A 15737-nucleotide genomic window follows, 5' to 3' on the forward strand; every position below is an offset into this window, starting at 1 on the left:
AACCAGAACACCCTAATCCCCGAATGTGCCAGATAACACAGGTTTTAGTGTATATGGGCAGTAGCTTATTTAAACTAAGTATTTGGCTAATTTTATATCTGGGTGTTATAAGGCATGCAAAATATATTGACAGTTCTGATACCTAAGAATTTGAAAGTATTGTTTGTTCATCTGCTTTAAATGTGAAATTACTGTTCCTTTCAGATGAAAAATACATTGGTAACTTTGACTTTTTAAGGAATGAACATGTGATCACTCTAGGGTAGGGGGATTTTCAGCCAAATTAACAAAAAATATTTTTAACCTGATTTCATAAATTGAGTTGTATGGGTTATTTCTAAACCACTCAGTTCATTTTCTTGAAAGGGGGTGGTTCATAATTCTTGTTGATGATGACTTAAAATTATTCCATAAATTATAATTTGGGCTGATGTATTGTCTATTAATAAAAACACTGTAAATCAAGAATGGAATATTCCATCTGAGGCATGCCACATTTATGTCATGCTTTCTTTGCATAAATAAAATAAAGATTGTTTCTTTAATATTATAGTTTGTATACCAACATTTTTGAGGAATGTATGCTTTTGACATATTAACTTTTTTCATAGATTTGTTGGAAGAATAACTATAAGTCAACAAATTGAGGAAATCGTACAGTAAGTAAAATGTTTGTGAAGCTAACTTAATATACTTAAAAGCTAAGTTAAGATGATAAAACATGACAATCATAAAAGAGCATTAGCATGGAATTGAAAAAGGTGTTAGCTAATTATTGAGATGCTGGTTTGACTGCATAGTTAACGACGAATTGGGTAAAACTAGATTACATAGTTGAAGTATTTAAACCCAAACTGATTTGTTATGTAAAGTATATTTTATGGTAATTGTTAGCTTCACTACTTGTGTTGACTGACTTTCTGTAATGTTCGCATTTGAATGTTTTTAAAATGTGTGTATGAAGTTAGAATGTCAAGTTTTTAAGAAGAGTTGTAACTTACAGTTCTGTGTCTCATAATGCAATAGATACCTGTGGTTTGATTATCGGAGGCACTGAGTATTCTCAGCTCCTTTTTTAAATTGGGGAACTACTGACTTGTTACCCTACTGGAGCTTTTAAAAAAGTTTAATGTGCAATTTCATTAAGTATTTAATTTCATAAATGCTAAAGGGCTCACAATCCCATGCATTACAGTAAATGAACATTGCCTGTAGTAGTGATCATGCCTGGTATAATAGGTTTTCCTGTTCCATTGAAATAAAGAGTATCCATTTAAAATGGAGCAAAAAAAGGGTCAAGCAGTAAAAGAGTTCAGTTTCAACTGATATTAAATCGCATACAGGCACCTTAAAATTGCTTAGCATCCAAATTTCAGTGACAGCTCGAGGGTGTTGACCTCTTAAATTGGTCCTCTCTATCTTTAAAATGTAAAATGTTCCTTCCTGTTACTTTTTTGATATTTTAATGCCCCAGAAGTTCATACTTAATTGCTTTTGTTGTTCAGACATAGGCCTTAGGCATAGGCTGAAAGATCTGTCTTCTGTCCCATACTTCTTACAGGACTTGGGCAAATCATTTATTCACCCTGTACTTCAGTTTATGCTGTGAGGTGAGTAAATATTATGTTAGTTTTAAAGATGATTATGTTGAAGTACAGGGTGAATGCATGATTTGCCTGAACTCTTTCCTAACTGTGGAGACAGAAAACATATCTTTCTGCACTCTAATGCCATCACATTTGCATCTCAGCAGACTATATTATTGCCAAGCTTTTCAAGTTCAGCTCTAGGATAATCTCAATTAGTTCAGTTGACTAGCTTTAGCAGAATCAGTTTAAAGCATGCGTGAAGACAGTTACAACTCCACCAGCAGACACAGCGTACGTATCTCCTTATCAACGATCAATCATCTTAACCTGAACTGTTGAATTCTGAGCTAATTAAAGTGGTTTTATTGATTACAAAACTATTTGTGTCCAGTGATAAATGGCTATGGCTTCTTAGCAGAACATAGTTTACCTGAATACTTAATCTTCTCTATTTCAAGTGTACTATATTGCAGTGTTTCTTTATTACAGATTTAAAAAACTAAGTAGTATTTATTTTTACTCGTGTTTTGATTGAATTTTTTCTAAAAGATTTATAAAAAAAATTAAAGTAAATATCACAAGTGCATAATTTGCACATGCAGTGAACTGTGGTTGTAGATGCAACTTGTCAATTGTTTGTACAGTTACAGTTAGTCCCCTATTAAAAGCCTGTCTCTTGCGAACACCATTTTTAAAATTTGGATTGTTTTCAACTGGACTTGAAGGATAAGACACTCTGTTTTTGTGAATTGTAGCTGAGCTGTTGTTACTTATACAAGAGCTAACAAGTTATACTGTGTAGTGTTTCGTTTTTTAATTCTGGTGTCTCCACTTGAGTCCTCCCACTCCTCCGCTCCCCCATTTCAGTTTCTATTGGAACCCCTTCAGGCAAAACAAGAAAAAATTACTTTTTTTTGCTTGACTTTAGACTAACATTGTTTACGCTTTCCAAAGACAACACAGGCACTGGGGATGGGACATACACATATCACTCTCACCTTAAAGTAATCATCCTGGTAACAGTAGCTGTACTGTAGACAGTATCTGTTTCAGCTGATGCACAGTGGTTTAAAGGGATCCTTAGAATTCAAAATGTGGTGATATCCTAAATTTTTAAAATAGCTATTCTTAAATATTGTTCTCTGTTAAAAGAAAAAAATGCTGATGTATCTATTTCTTTTTAGACCTCTTGGGCCTGAAAGTCTCTTACTTCGAGGAGCAAGATTAAAAAACACAAAAGAAATTTTTGGTTTGTAGATATTGAAATATTTTTAAAAGTGTGATCGTCTTAAAACTTGCTAAAATGTCTTCAGCAGTACTTCTGGGGTTGCCTGCACAGTGGGTCTGATTATGGCTGAAGGGGTGTAGAATAGGAGCAGAGATTTTGTAGGATATTGAATTCTGTCTTTGGGTTAACAGTGGAGCACTGAGAGGCCAATAGATAAGTGGCTGTCTATTTACAGTGTTTAAGACCTATTCTAGGCCATTTATATTCTGACCTCGATTTGTATATTGGGGGAACAGTACAGACCTAACATTTAGCAGTATTAACAAATGCTAAATTTAGTTCCAAAATTCTGCTTTCTCATCACAGAATGTCTATGAAAAGTCTAACTTGCCTCACCATGGTGCCTGAGAATGCAAGTGCACATTTACAAGTAACAACCTCTCTAATTTTTGTAGAAAATAACAAACTGTAGCTGAACAGAAACTAAAGTATGGTTCTGTTTTTTTTCAGGTGTTGCTGTGTATACAGGTATGGAGACAAAGATGGCATTAAATTACAAGAGTAAATCTCAGAAACGATCAGCAGTAGAAAAGTATGTATGTGTTATGCTGTCTTTTATGTATAGAATCTAAATTCACTGGTTCAGAAGTAATTTAAAAATTAATTATCTATGTTTTTGTTGGTACGTAGACAAAGGAAGCTATTATAAATGCAAGGCCTTCTGCAGGTTGGCATAATTGTAAATTTATATTTAACTTCTTAATACTGACTATCTAATTCCATCGCTTCAGTACTTACAGCTTTATTTTACAATATGCTCGCTCTTGTAAAGAAGAACTAGGATAATAAAAATGAGTTGGTGTTTCCTTCTAGGTCCTGTTTGCAGTCCTCAGGCAGAGACTGCTTAAGGACATGAGGCTACTTTAGAGTAGGTAGGAAGAGATTAATCAAGAGCTGTAAGGTGCTCCTTTCACCAGTGGTTCGGAGTCTGTGTTTTACTGTAGCCATTACCTTTGTCACACTCTTGACACATCCGTTATTAGGAGGTTGCATCTTGCCCTTAAAATGGGCTGAACTCTGTTGAAGACTCATTCATGTATGATTTCTGTTGCCTGAGTATTGATTTTTCTCCCCTTCTTATCCCATGATTGTCCCTATTACATTGTCTGCAGTGTTAGTAAAAAAGATACAGATACTGAAAAGAATGTGTCCTCAAGTGTATACAGAGCACAAATTATCTGAAGATACAGGCAGTCCCCGAGTTACGCGGATCCGACTTATGTCGGATCCGCAGCTACGAACGGGGCCCGTCTCCCTGGTCTCCAGCAGACCAGGGAGAGGAAACAAAGTGGCGGGCAGCGGGCCGCTTTGCTCTGCTTTGCTCCCCATCTCCCTGGTCTGCAGACCAGGGGGATGAGGAGCAAAGCCGCGGAACATGCGGGAAGCGGACAGCCCAGACGCGTTTGGGCTGTCCAAAGCCGCGGAACACGCGGGCAGCGCTCCGGACGCCTGTGGTACAGCAACTGGGGCGCTGCCGGTTGGTCCCGTAGCGCCGCTCTGGGCGCTACTGGACCAACCCGGCAGCACCCCAGCTGCTCTGCCCCAGGCGTCCTGATTCAGCCACTGCTGGTCAGTTTCAGCAGCGGCTGGATCAGGACGCCTGGGGCAGAGCAGCTTGGGTGGTGCTGGGTTGGTCCAGTAGCGCCGAGGAGCAGCGCTACTGGAGCAACCCAGCAGCACCCAAGCTGCTCTGCCCTAGGCGTTCCCAAGTCAGCCGCTGCTGAAACTGACCAGAGCTGACTACTGGAAGCTCGAGGCAGAGTTGCTCTGCCCCGGGCTTCCTGGAATCAGCCGCTGATCAGTTTCAGCAGCAGCTGACTTGGGGACCCTTGGGGTTCTTAAGTTGAATCTGTATGTAAGTCGGAACTGGCGTCCAGATTCAGCTGCTGTTGAAACTGATCAGTTTCAGCAGCGGCTGAATCTGGACGCCAGTTCCGACTTACATACAGATTCAACTTAGGGACTGTAGGTTTGTTCTTATCTTGTACGTAACCCGGGGACTGCCTGTACTGAAAAAAAGCAGTTTGCCATGAAAAAAGTATTATTTGCTTATTTCTGGAAAAATAGTTTATCTGGAAACATTATGTAAGGGATGTTCCTTATACAGATTGGAAGTTCTATTTTTAATTCTTGGCTTGTTGTCATTCCAGTCAAAAACACGTTAAATGTAGTGTTATGACATAAGTCTACAAATGGAACTTGTTAAATATTTTTGAGACAAATTTGATATAATGTGTTTAGTCTGTGCAAGTTGTTAGAAGAGCAGACTGGCCTGCTGACTTTCTTTTAAAACCAAAGATTTAATTATACTCTTCAGTTAGACACAAACAAATCAGTAGGATGCACAAGAAGCTGCTGTAGGATGCACAAGAAGCTGCAGTATCTGTCCCTCCCCTTGTTTTAACGTTTTATATGCACTGACATCAACTCTGGCCTTAATTAGTATTGAGACGGTTGAATGTATAGTTCTGAGAAGCAGTGCTATGAAACTGCCTTTTTAAGTATTTGGATTGAGTCTCAATATTTGTCTTTATTGGCTCCTTAAGTGGTATTTAGAAAAGAGGATGTCCTTTGAGTAAAGATGATAAAAGTTAATCTCCAAAACTCCCAACGGTGTCTGTTACAGGAGACAGGTGTTGATAGTGTTACACCGTAATTTAACTTTAATTTAGTGTATATTCTAGTCAAGTTCAGTATTCATTTCTTGTTTGCCACTATTGTTTCTATTTGTGACAGAAACTTTTCTGTTTGAAACAGACACGCTGAAAATATTTGCCAACAAATATTTTGTCATAGCTAAATTTTAATATTGCTTTCATGCATTAAGAAAAACCAAAGTAGAATACACTGAAATAGTATTTTTGTGTCCTCCTTCTAGGTCTATGAATTCATTTTTGATTATCTATTTAATGATCCTCCTTTTTGAAGCAGTCCTCAGTACAATCTTAAAATATGCATGGCAAGCTGAAGAAAAATGGGATGAACCTTGGTATAATCAGAAAACCGAACATGAAAGAAACAGCAGTAAGGTAATGTGATTGTGTAAATATACATATTGATTAAATACACCCAGATATCATTAATAGTATGCGTGAACCTTAGAATACTTCAGTCTGCTTATATTCTTATGTTAAGAGCTTCAAAAAGATCTCACCAGACTAAGTGATTGGGCAACAAAATGGTAACTGAAATGTAATGTTGATAAATGTAAACTAATGCACATTGGAAAAAATAATCCCAACTATATATACAATATGATGAGGAATAATTAAGATACAACTACTCAAGAGAAAGATCTTGGACTCATTGTGGATAGTTCTCTAAAAACATCCACTCTGAGCAGCAGTCAAAAAAGCAAATACAGTAAACGTCCGATAATCCAGCACCTTTAGGACCCAGGGGGTGCCGGATTATCAGATATGCCGGACTATCGGAAGGGGGGGCTGTGAGGGGTCTGGACCCAGACCCCTCATAGCCCCCCCCCTTCCGATAGTCCGGCTCTGCCCCAGGCGTCCCTGATTCAGCCGCTGCTGGCCAGTTTCAGCAGTGGCTGAATCGGGACGCCTGCAGCAGAGCAGCTGGAGTGCTGCCGGGTTGGTCCGGTAGCGCCAACCTTTGGCGTGGTGAGACCAATCCAGCAGCACCCCAGCTGTTCTTGGGGACGCCTGGGGCAGAGCAGCTGGGGTGCTGCTGGGTTGGTCCCACAGCGCCGAGGAGTGGCACTACTGGACCAACCCGGCAGCCTCCCAGCTGCTCTACCCCAGGCGTCCCCAAGTCAGCCGCTGCTGAAACTGATCAGCGGCTGACTCCAGGAAGCCCGAGGTAGATCTGCTCTGCCCCGGGCTTTCTGGAGTCAGCCACTGGTCAGTTTCAACAGCAGCTGAATCGGGAGGCCTGGGACAGCAGCTGGGGGCTGCGGGATTGGTTCCCGCAGCGCCGCACCTCGGCGCTGTAGGACCAACCCAGCAGCACCTCAGCTGCTCTGTCCCAGGTGTACCCAAGTCAGCTGCTGCTGAAAATGACCAGCGGCTGACTCCAGGAAGCCGGGGCAGAGCAGATCTACCTCGGGCTTCCTAGAGTCAGCTGCTGATCAGTTTCAGCAGCGGCTGAATCGGGGACAGCTGGGGTGCTGCCAGGTTGGTCCCGCAGCGCCAAGGAGCAGCGCTAGGGGACCTACCCGGCAGCACTCCAGCTGCTCTGCCCCCAGCTTTCCCGATTCAGCTGCTGGTCAGTTTTAGCAGCGGCTGAATCAGGGAAGCTGGGGGCAGAGCAGTTCCAATGGTCCGGCTGCCCAGAGCACTTCCGGGTTCCTGATGGTGCCGGACCATCAGGAGTGCAGACCATCGGAGTTTTACTGTAGAATGTTAGGAATCATTAAAAAAGGGACAGAGAATAAGACAGAAAATATCTTATTGCCTCTATATAATACCATGGTACAACCACATCTTCAATACTGTGTACAGATGTGGTCACCTCATCTCAAAGATACATTGGCATTGGAAAAGGTTCAGAAAAGGGCAACAAAAATTATTAGGGGTTTGGAACGTGTTCCATATGAAGAGAGATTTAAAACATTTGGACTTTTCAGCTTAGCAAAGAGGAGACTAAAGGGGGATATGATAGAGGTCTATAAAATCCTGACTGTTGTGGAAACAGTGAATAAGGAAAAGTTACTTACTTGTTCCCACAATATAAAAATTAGGGGTCACCAAATGAAATTAATGGGTAACAGGTTTAAAACAAACAGAAGGAAGTTTTTCTTCACTCAGTGCACAGTCAACTTTTGGAACTCCTTGCCAGAGGATGCGGTGAAGGCTAGGATTTTAACGGGGTTCAAAAAAGAGCTAGATAGATTCATGGAGGTTAGGTCCATCAGTGGCTTTTAGCCAGGATGGGTAGGAATGGTGTCCCTAGACTTTTTCTCTGGAGGTGAGTGACAGGGGAGGGATCACGTGAGGACTACCTGTTATGTTCCCTCCCTCTGGAGCATCTGGTATTGGCCAGTGTCGGCAGACAGGATACTGAGCTTAGATGGATCTTTATTCTGACCCATTGTTCAGGCCCAATTTTGGAAGGCTTGGTTTTAAGTACGGTATATTCACAAGGCTCTGTTACAGGGTTTTGTGTGTTTATTTCACATTGTTGGAGGGTATCTTCCCCATCCTTTTATGTTAAAACAAAAAGATTAGTGTAATTTTACTTATTTTGTGTTGTCTTTTTGCAGAGATTTTATTACAGTTTTTATTTTAGGAAATCCTGTTGTGCTGGTATTCTTCAAGTAACTTCCCCTTGCCTGTAATTTCAGTGCTTTGAAGACCTTGCCAGACGGAATTATCTTACTCACCCACTTTCTTTTAGAGTTTGAAGGGATTGTTTGAAGATGTTCCATTAGATCTTATAGTTTACGTCTCTGGAAGATATCTCTACTTAGTCGTCGTCGTCTTTTTTTTTTTTTTTTAACTTTAATTTTATTTCAGATTTCTGACTTGTTTTGAGGGCCTCCTGTGTCCCATTCAGTTCAGTACCTTTTTATATGTTTGGGAGAGGATGAATTGTCAGAGGCACAAAGTGGAGTTAAATGTTCATTTTCCATTTACTTACATTGGGAGTTAGGCATCTAATTCACCTTTGTAACTTCGGAAATCTCCTCTCTAGACTAAGGCAGTGGCTATAGGCATATGCTGACTAATCACTCATACTGTAGAAGAGTCCAAATTACTGGACTGAAGCAAGTTCTCCCAACTTTCACACTGGTGCTGTAAAATAAAGTGGAAGAATATAGGAAGAGCTCTCATCATTCAGGAACCTACAGCTATTGTTGTATTGGTATCTTTATTATAACATGTGATTTTCCCATGTCTAGAGTTGACAATTTTTAAATTAGGGAACCTCAGTTTTGTAAATCACTATGTATGCTAATAGTGCTAATTAAATAGTTATAGCAACATTGCCTAGTTAAGAAGAATGCTTTTTTTTATTATTCACAAAATATTTATATTTCTACTCTATGCCTTCACATTGGTCTCCTACTCCAATATATTTTAATGGTTTTTAAAAGGTGTGTTCCAGTACTACGTGTCTCAAATATCTATCATTAAGCTTTCAGACATTGGTAGGAATTTCCTCGGACCTAAATTAAATTCTGAGATGGTTAGTTTGTGTAACATTGAGAATATTAAAAAGAAACTGTAAAATTGCATTTCACCCTTCATTTACAACTTTTTCAAAGTATGATTGAACTGTGCTGTCAACCTTCTATCTTTTGTTACTTTGACTACTTCAACATGAGCTTTGATATCAATTATAAATTCTGAATACTGTATATAAACTGGTAATGTGGAACATTGCTTTCAACTTATTTTGCTTCACAACTTGTAGATTGTTAGAAAAGTCTGTGGTGATTTGGCGGAGTATGTGATGTGAGTTAGTCATTTGAATCCAGTTCCTAAAAGAAAAGTGTTCACGTTCCAAAATCATCAGCACGCTTAATACTAATTGGCACCTTCCTTTATGGTCTTAGTAGAGAAGACATGGATTGATGGCCTTGAAAACGGAAATATCCCCTCATCACTAAAAGAAGCCCGTAGTGAAGCCTTCAGTGTTGCTACTTGTGTTTTACAATTTGAGTATATGGTGGAATTTCATTGTCCTCTAATATATAATCTGATGCTTCAGAGGGGTGGCCGAGTTAGTCTGGAACTGGAAAATCTTAAAAAATAATGAATAGTCTAGCAGGTGCTGCTAGACTCTTACTTGTGTTTTTAAGTTTTTCCAGATAATCTGATACCTTTCATAATATTGAAACACACTCAAGTGACCGTGTTTCATTTAATAATTCTGATAATTGTTTCCCTTTTTCTCTCTCTCAGATTCTGAGATTTATTTCAGATTTTCTTGCTTTTCTGGTACTCTACAATTTTATCATACCTATTTCACTTTATGTGACTGTTGAGATGCAGAAATTTCTTGGATCTTTTTTCATTGGCTGGGATCTTGACCTCTATCATGAAGAAACAAACCAGAGAGCACAAGTAAATACTTCAGATCTCAATGAGGAGTTGGGACAGGTAACAACTTTTTTACTTTTTGTTTAAATATCATTGATAAAACTGTGAGGAAAAGTATTAGTGACTTCATTTTGACTACAGGCAGTCCCCGACTTACGCAGATCCGACTTACGTCGGATCCGCACTTACGAACGGAGCTTTCTCGCCCCGGAAGTCGGGGCGAGAAAGCCCCGTTCGTAAGCTGCTCCGGTGCCCCTGGTCTGCTGGAGACCGTCTCCAGCAGACCAGGGGCACCGGGCGGGTTCCCGCGCTTCTGAGGCTTTGCCACAGCAAAGCCTCAGAAGCGCGGGAACTGCTGCTGCTGCCCCTTGAGACCCGGTGCCTGTGGTCTGCTGGGGACGGTCCCCAGCAGACCACAGGCACCCGGACTGAAGCCGCAGCCGCGGGGGGGTCCCGCGCCTCTGAGGTTTTGCCAGAGCAAAGCCTCAGAGGCGCGGGGAACCGCCGCTGCTGCCGCTTTGACTGAAGCGGCAGCAGCGGCGGTTCCCCGCGCCTCTGAGGCTTTGCTCTGGCAAAGCCTCAGAGGCGCGGGACCCCCCGCGGCTGCGGCTTCAGTCCGGGTGCCTGTGGTCTGCTGGGGACCGTCACCAGCAGACCACAGGCACCCAGACTGAAGCCGCAGCCGTGGCGGGGTCCCTCGCCTCTGAGGCTTTGCCAGAGCAAAGCCTCAGAGGCGCGGCACCCCTCTGCCGCTGCGGCTCTGCTCCCTGTGTCCCTGGTCTGCTGGGGGGGGGGGGGGCGCAGCTAGTGTGCTCCCCCCTCCAGCAGACCAGGCTTTTGTTTTGGACTCTGGGGCAGAGCAGCTGGGGCGCTGCCGATTGGTCCTGCAGCGCCCGTGGGCACTACTGGACCAACCCAGCAGCACCCCAGCTGCTCTGCCCCAGGTCCTGATTCAGCCGCTGCTGGTCAGTTTCAGCAGCGGCTGAATCAGGACGTCTGGGGCAGAGCAGATGGGGTGCTGCTGGGTTGGTCCAGTAGCACCCCAGCTGCTCTGCCCCAGGCGTCCCCAAGTCAGCTTCTGCTGAAACTGACCAGCGCTGACTACAGGAAGCCCCAGGCAGAGTTGCTCTGCCCCAGGCTTCCTGGAATCAGCTGCTGATCAGTTTCAGCAGCAGCTGACTTGGGGACGCCTGGGGTTCTTAAGTTGATTCTGTATGTAAGTCAGAACTGGCGGTCAGTTTCAGCAGTGTCTGAATCTGGACGCCAGTTCCGACTTACATACAGATTCAACTTAAGAACAAACCTACAGTCCCTATCTTGTACGTAACCCGGGGACTGCCTGTATTGATGTTAAAAAAAAAAACTTGTTATTGTAACAGTGTAGCTGCTAAAAATGTTAGAGGTTACACATTGGCTCCCTGAAAATAGGGCCAGCAGCCAGTGAGTGTACTCCTAACTGCCAGCCCCACTCTAGGGGATTCAGCTGCCTCGCACTGCAGACTCGCATACAGAGTCTGCAGTGCAGGGCGGCAGCTGGCTCACTCGGAGCTGGTACACGCAGGGAGCTAGTTCTCTGCATACTGGCTCCCGCCCCACTCCTGGGGAGCTAGTGTGAAAGTGGGTAACCAATAAGCATGGGCTTATTGGTTACTCATTTAAACAATTGCACTGTTACATCCCTAATATTGAGCAACTGTTATGAGTAATTAAAAACTGCATATCTGATTTGATGGTAGAAATACGTACTTGAATCTTCTCTTAATGGTAGGAAAATAAGTTTGTGAGATATAGGGAGCAGGTAATTTTTCTGTATTAAATTAACATGATTTCAATTTGTTGTTTTTTATATTATTGTAGGTGGAGTATGTATTTACAGATAAAACTGGTACATTAACTGAAAATGAAATGCAGTTTCGGGAATGCTCCATTAATGGCATCAAATACCAAGAAATCAATGGCAAGCTAATTCCAGAGGGTTTGTCTGAGGATTTCCCAGATGGATTTAGACAGAGTCTTGTAAGTTTTTTTTTTTTTTTTTTTTTAAACTGATTAGATGCTGTATAATATTTAAACTGAAATGTTTTTTCTTGGTGTCTGATGTAGAAAAGCAGAACTTCTGTAAGGATTTCCTGTGGTAAAAGAATTTCAGAAAGAATGGTAGATGTAGGGCAGTTTGAGACATTTGATTATTTAAATATCAGCCTGTTCTGTGGCACCAAAGAAGAGCACATATTGTTTTAGAAAGATAAACTTGGTTTCTGAATTGCTTTGTCTTTATAGATGAAAGAAGAAGAGCTCTTCTTGAAAGCAGTCTGTCTCTGTCACACAGTACAGATCAGTGCAGATCAAACTGATGGTATTGGTGACGGGCACTGGCATACTAATGGAATAGTGTCTAAGCTGGAGTATTACGCTTCCTCACCAGATGAAAAGGCATTAGTTGAAGCTGCTAGCAGGTGAGTTCTGAGGTCAAAGTTGTGAGAGGCACAGCTTGGCCAATAGCAGCTTCAAAAGTGAACAGGGAAATTTCTCATCCCTGTAGCTAATTACTATAGTTTACTGCAAGGGCTTTTATTTCACCCTCACACCCCTTCTGAATCAGTTGATAAGAGGCAGTCCCAGGACATGGTCAGTGGAGTCTGTACTTCTTACTATGATTCCACTGGAGACCTGGGAACATGTCTGGCCATATTTGTTACTTGCCCTGGGGTAATGATATTATCTTCCCTCTCCAACATAGTTTCCACACGCAAAGTCATTTTATTGAGACATGTATCTCTGTGTAATTAAATAAATTGAAAAATTACTTGTGTGCCATGGATATATAGCAATTCTGTACCCTTGAAATAGAACATGTAACTATTGGCATTCATAGCCCTTTCCTATGTAGGGAGTGTTATTTGCTTGGTCTGAGTGCTGTCCGTTGACATTATGGGCCCTGCAGTTTTGACTTTGAGGATAGAATTCTGCAGTTTTTCCAGTCTTAGAATGAGTGTTTGGGATACACCTTCTATGTGCCAGCCATCATTTCTCAATAAACTCAAATACCACGTTTGGCTTATCTGTAAGATTTCTCTTCAGGAGCTGTGATAGTAGTGAAAACAGTCATCCAAAAGAGCCTTTTCAAGTTCAAGTATTGTTTGATCTCAAAAATAGTAACAAAGCATAATGAGGGGGAAAGGGTTTTTAACAGTAAGAGGTCTACATACAGTCAGTCTCACTTAAAGGCTTAGTTAGGCCTAACTTATTCCAGCCAATCATACTCAAGGGAACTACGGTTCAATCTACCTTCTGTCGGTCTTCTTCTTTCTCCCACTGCCCTTCAGGGACTTTCTTTTTATCCCCTCGAAAGTTCTTTGTACCACCTACAATCAGAAATAAAACTTTGAGTGAGTGACACCTGCGTTGTCCTTTAAATTGCAGCAAATGGGAAAATTAAGCGATTGTCCCCTTTCCTGCATGCATACAAGCAATCTTTGCTTGAAGTAATGACTTGTAATCATATAGCAAACAACATAATAATAAACAGTTGTATAATATTCATAAAACACTATAGGCATCCTACATCCTTCACAAGTAGACTGTGATTATTAGTCTTCTAGCACAATCTCAGATTAGATTACTAATGAAGCATTTGTACATTGCAGAATATTTTAATAACTATTACAGTTAAGTACTCTCACTGTAAAGGTTTGTTTTATTTTTCTAGTTTATAATACACCAACCTTGAAATTGGATTACTGTTAAATAGTTTCATCCGTTAGCTTTAAAATAGTCTATATTACCAGATCTGTAGAAGATGTAGAAACACTCGCCTGTATTAAATGCTGGGTGGTTAAAAACATAGAAACTACTGCTCTCCAAACATAAATGGAGGGCCCTATGCTCTCATGTTACTATTTCACACTGTATTGGAATTATCTGTCATATAGAAGAGTCACAGATGCATTGAGTATTGTTAATTTTTTGAAAATTAGAACATTTTTCAGTTTATATAATACTTCTATATTTTAAAATATGGCTCTTGCACAGAATCTCATGCTATATTCATTAACAGGTAAACTTTTTTTCCCTTTCACATTTAGAGTTGGTGTTGTATTTACTGGAACTACTGGGGAAGGTATGGAAGTGAAAAGTCTTGGAAAGCCAGAAAGGTATTTCTTTCATATCACTTATGACTCTCTAAAGACAGAACATTAAATAATGTGGATTAATATAATGTATTTTGTATTATCTTTACCCTTACTAGCTGTAAAGCATAAAATATTTTGTTCCTCTTGCTTTACTCATAACTTTTTTTTGAACCTTTGCCTGGTATGTCTAGGGATGTGAAAGTGTAACCTGTACACTATTAACTGATGAGCCTAGGCTCATTGGTTAACGCTCACGGTTATGCCCAGGCTCCCGGTATATGCAGGGAGCTGTCTTAAACACTGGCTCCCTGCACACGTCAGCTCCCATGGAGCTGCCTGCCCTCCTTCACTCCCAAGCTGCAGCCTCCATATCAGAGGCTGCAGTGTGGCAGAGAAGGGCAGACAGAATTTGGCTTAAAAGCAGACTGCCCCACCCTGTATGAAACTGTGACCACTGAAGTTTTCAGCAGATGCACAGTTACTTAATTAAATGCATTTTAACATCCCTAAGTATGTCCCTGAAACAGGTAGTATTGTGTCTTCATGAGAATTAAATGCATGTAACAAGTGAACACGTATCTGTCTATAACCTACTAGTATGTATATTATAGCTGTCCCCTTCCTGTGTGCAATCCACAGAGGATCTAAGTCTTGTTCCAGTTCTCAGAAAATCCAGTTCTTTAGCTCAAGTTTGTAGTATGTGAAGTCCCTAATTCAGTTTCTAAGATCAACTAGATAGCAACTGTCATACATAGAAATTTTGATCATGTCTCGAATTTTTCAGAAAAGAGTTGAGAATGTGTGGGTATTTGCATTCTTTTCAGTATACCATAGAATTTTTTTGGTCTAATCTATCTTTAAAATACAGTGATGGAGGTCAAAATGTTCAAGCTTCTTACCTCTTTCAGAGCTCTTAAATATTTTTTTGAAAAGTGACTTTTACACTTAGAATTCTAAATTTTATTGAAAGTATGTGGATCTTATGTTTGTCACTTAACTTAAAATGTAACATTTGGAAAAGTGCTAAGGAGACATTTTTATAACGTATTTAACTGTTTCCTACTGCCATTTGTTTCTATGAAAAGCTGCTTTCCTTTCTCCTTCCTCTCACCAGGTATAAATTACTTCATATTTTGGAATTTGATCCAAATCGTAGACGAATGAGTGTCATTGTAGAGAGTCCTTCAGGTAGGCAACTAACTCTTGTACAAAGTTGTAATTGTTTACTGCCAAATGGTGCCTGTGATCAATTTTTACTCTATTCTTAGGAGAAAAGCTCTTATTCACAAAAGGAGCAGAATCATCCATTCTTCCTCACAGTAGAGGTGGTGAAATAGACAAAACAAGGATTCACGTAGATGAATTTGCATTGGTAAGTCAAAAATTTGCATTAATTAAATTAATTCAAGAAGTTTATGCGGCTTTAAGGCCCTAGATAGGTTTAAACTCGGAAAAATGTTCAAGAAAAGATCATGTATAGGTACTGGTCAAGAGTGAAGAAGCACTTGTATGGGGAGAAATTCTGAAATTCCATGAGCTCGAGTGCCAGCAATTTGTAGATGACACTGAATTCTATTACTAACATTTTGATACCAATGACACCTTCCTATTCCAGGCTCTGAATGAGGAAGATTTGACTGAGCCTATCCCCTAGCAAGGTAGAGCTGATGCTCTCAGGGAATACTTGGAAAAGCTTCCAACCACACTGAGCTCTCCTGTT

The 15737-nt window shown here is 40.9% G+C and overlaps 1 protein-coding gene across 6 annotated transcripts in view; it reads left to right on the forward strand.

The window, feature by feature from the left end:
• ATP11B (ATPase phospholipid transporting 11B (putative)) overlaps positions 1 to 15737 on the forward strand; it is a 109960-nt gene that overhangs the window by 39116 nt on the left and 55107 nt on the right. For all 6 annotated transcript variants that reach the window (XR_012906317.1, XM_075938049.1, XM_075938047.1 and 3 more), the window contains exons 8-17: positions 612 to 659; positions 2774 to 2838; positions 3328 to 3409; positions 5756 to 5906; positions 9747 to 9944; positions 11742 to 11900; positions 12165 to 12340; positions 13970 to 14038; positions 15132 to 15205; positions 15286 to 15389. Coding sequence is in view for 5 of the 6 variants with exons in the window: in XM_075938049.1 (XP_075794164.1) it covers positions 612 to 659; positions 2774 to 2838; positions 3328 to 3409; positions 5756 to 5906; positions 9747 to 9944; positions 11742 to 11900; positions 12165 to 12340; positions 13970 to 14038; positions 15132 to 15205; positions 15286 to 15389 (1126 nt within the window). In the remaining variant the exon portion in view is untranslated. The remainder of the gene's footprint in view (positions 1 to 611; positions 660 to 2773; positions 2839 to 3327; positions 3410 to 5755; positions 5907 to 9746; positions 9945 to 11741; positions 11901 to 12164; positions 12341 to 13969; positions 14039 to 15131; positions 15206 to 15285; positions 15390 to 15737) is intronic.

The sequence above is a fragment of the Pelodiscus sinensis genome, chromosome 10, assembly GCF_049634645.1.
Source record: "Pelodiscus sinensis isolate JC-2024 chromosome 10, ASM4963464v1, whole genome shotgun sequence".
Lineage (NCBI taxonomy): Eukaryota > Metazoa > Chordata > Testudines > Trionychidae > Pelodiscus > Pelodiscus sinensis.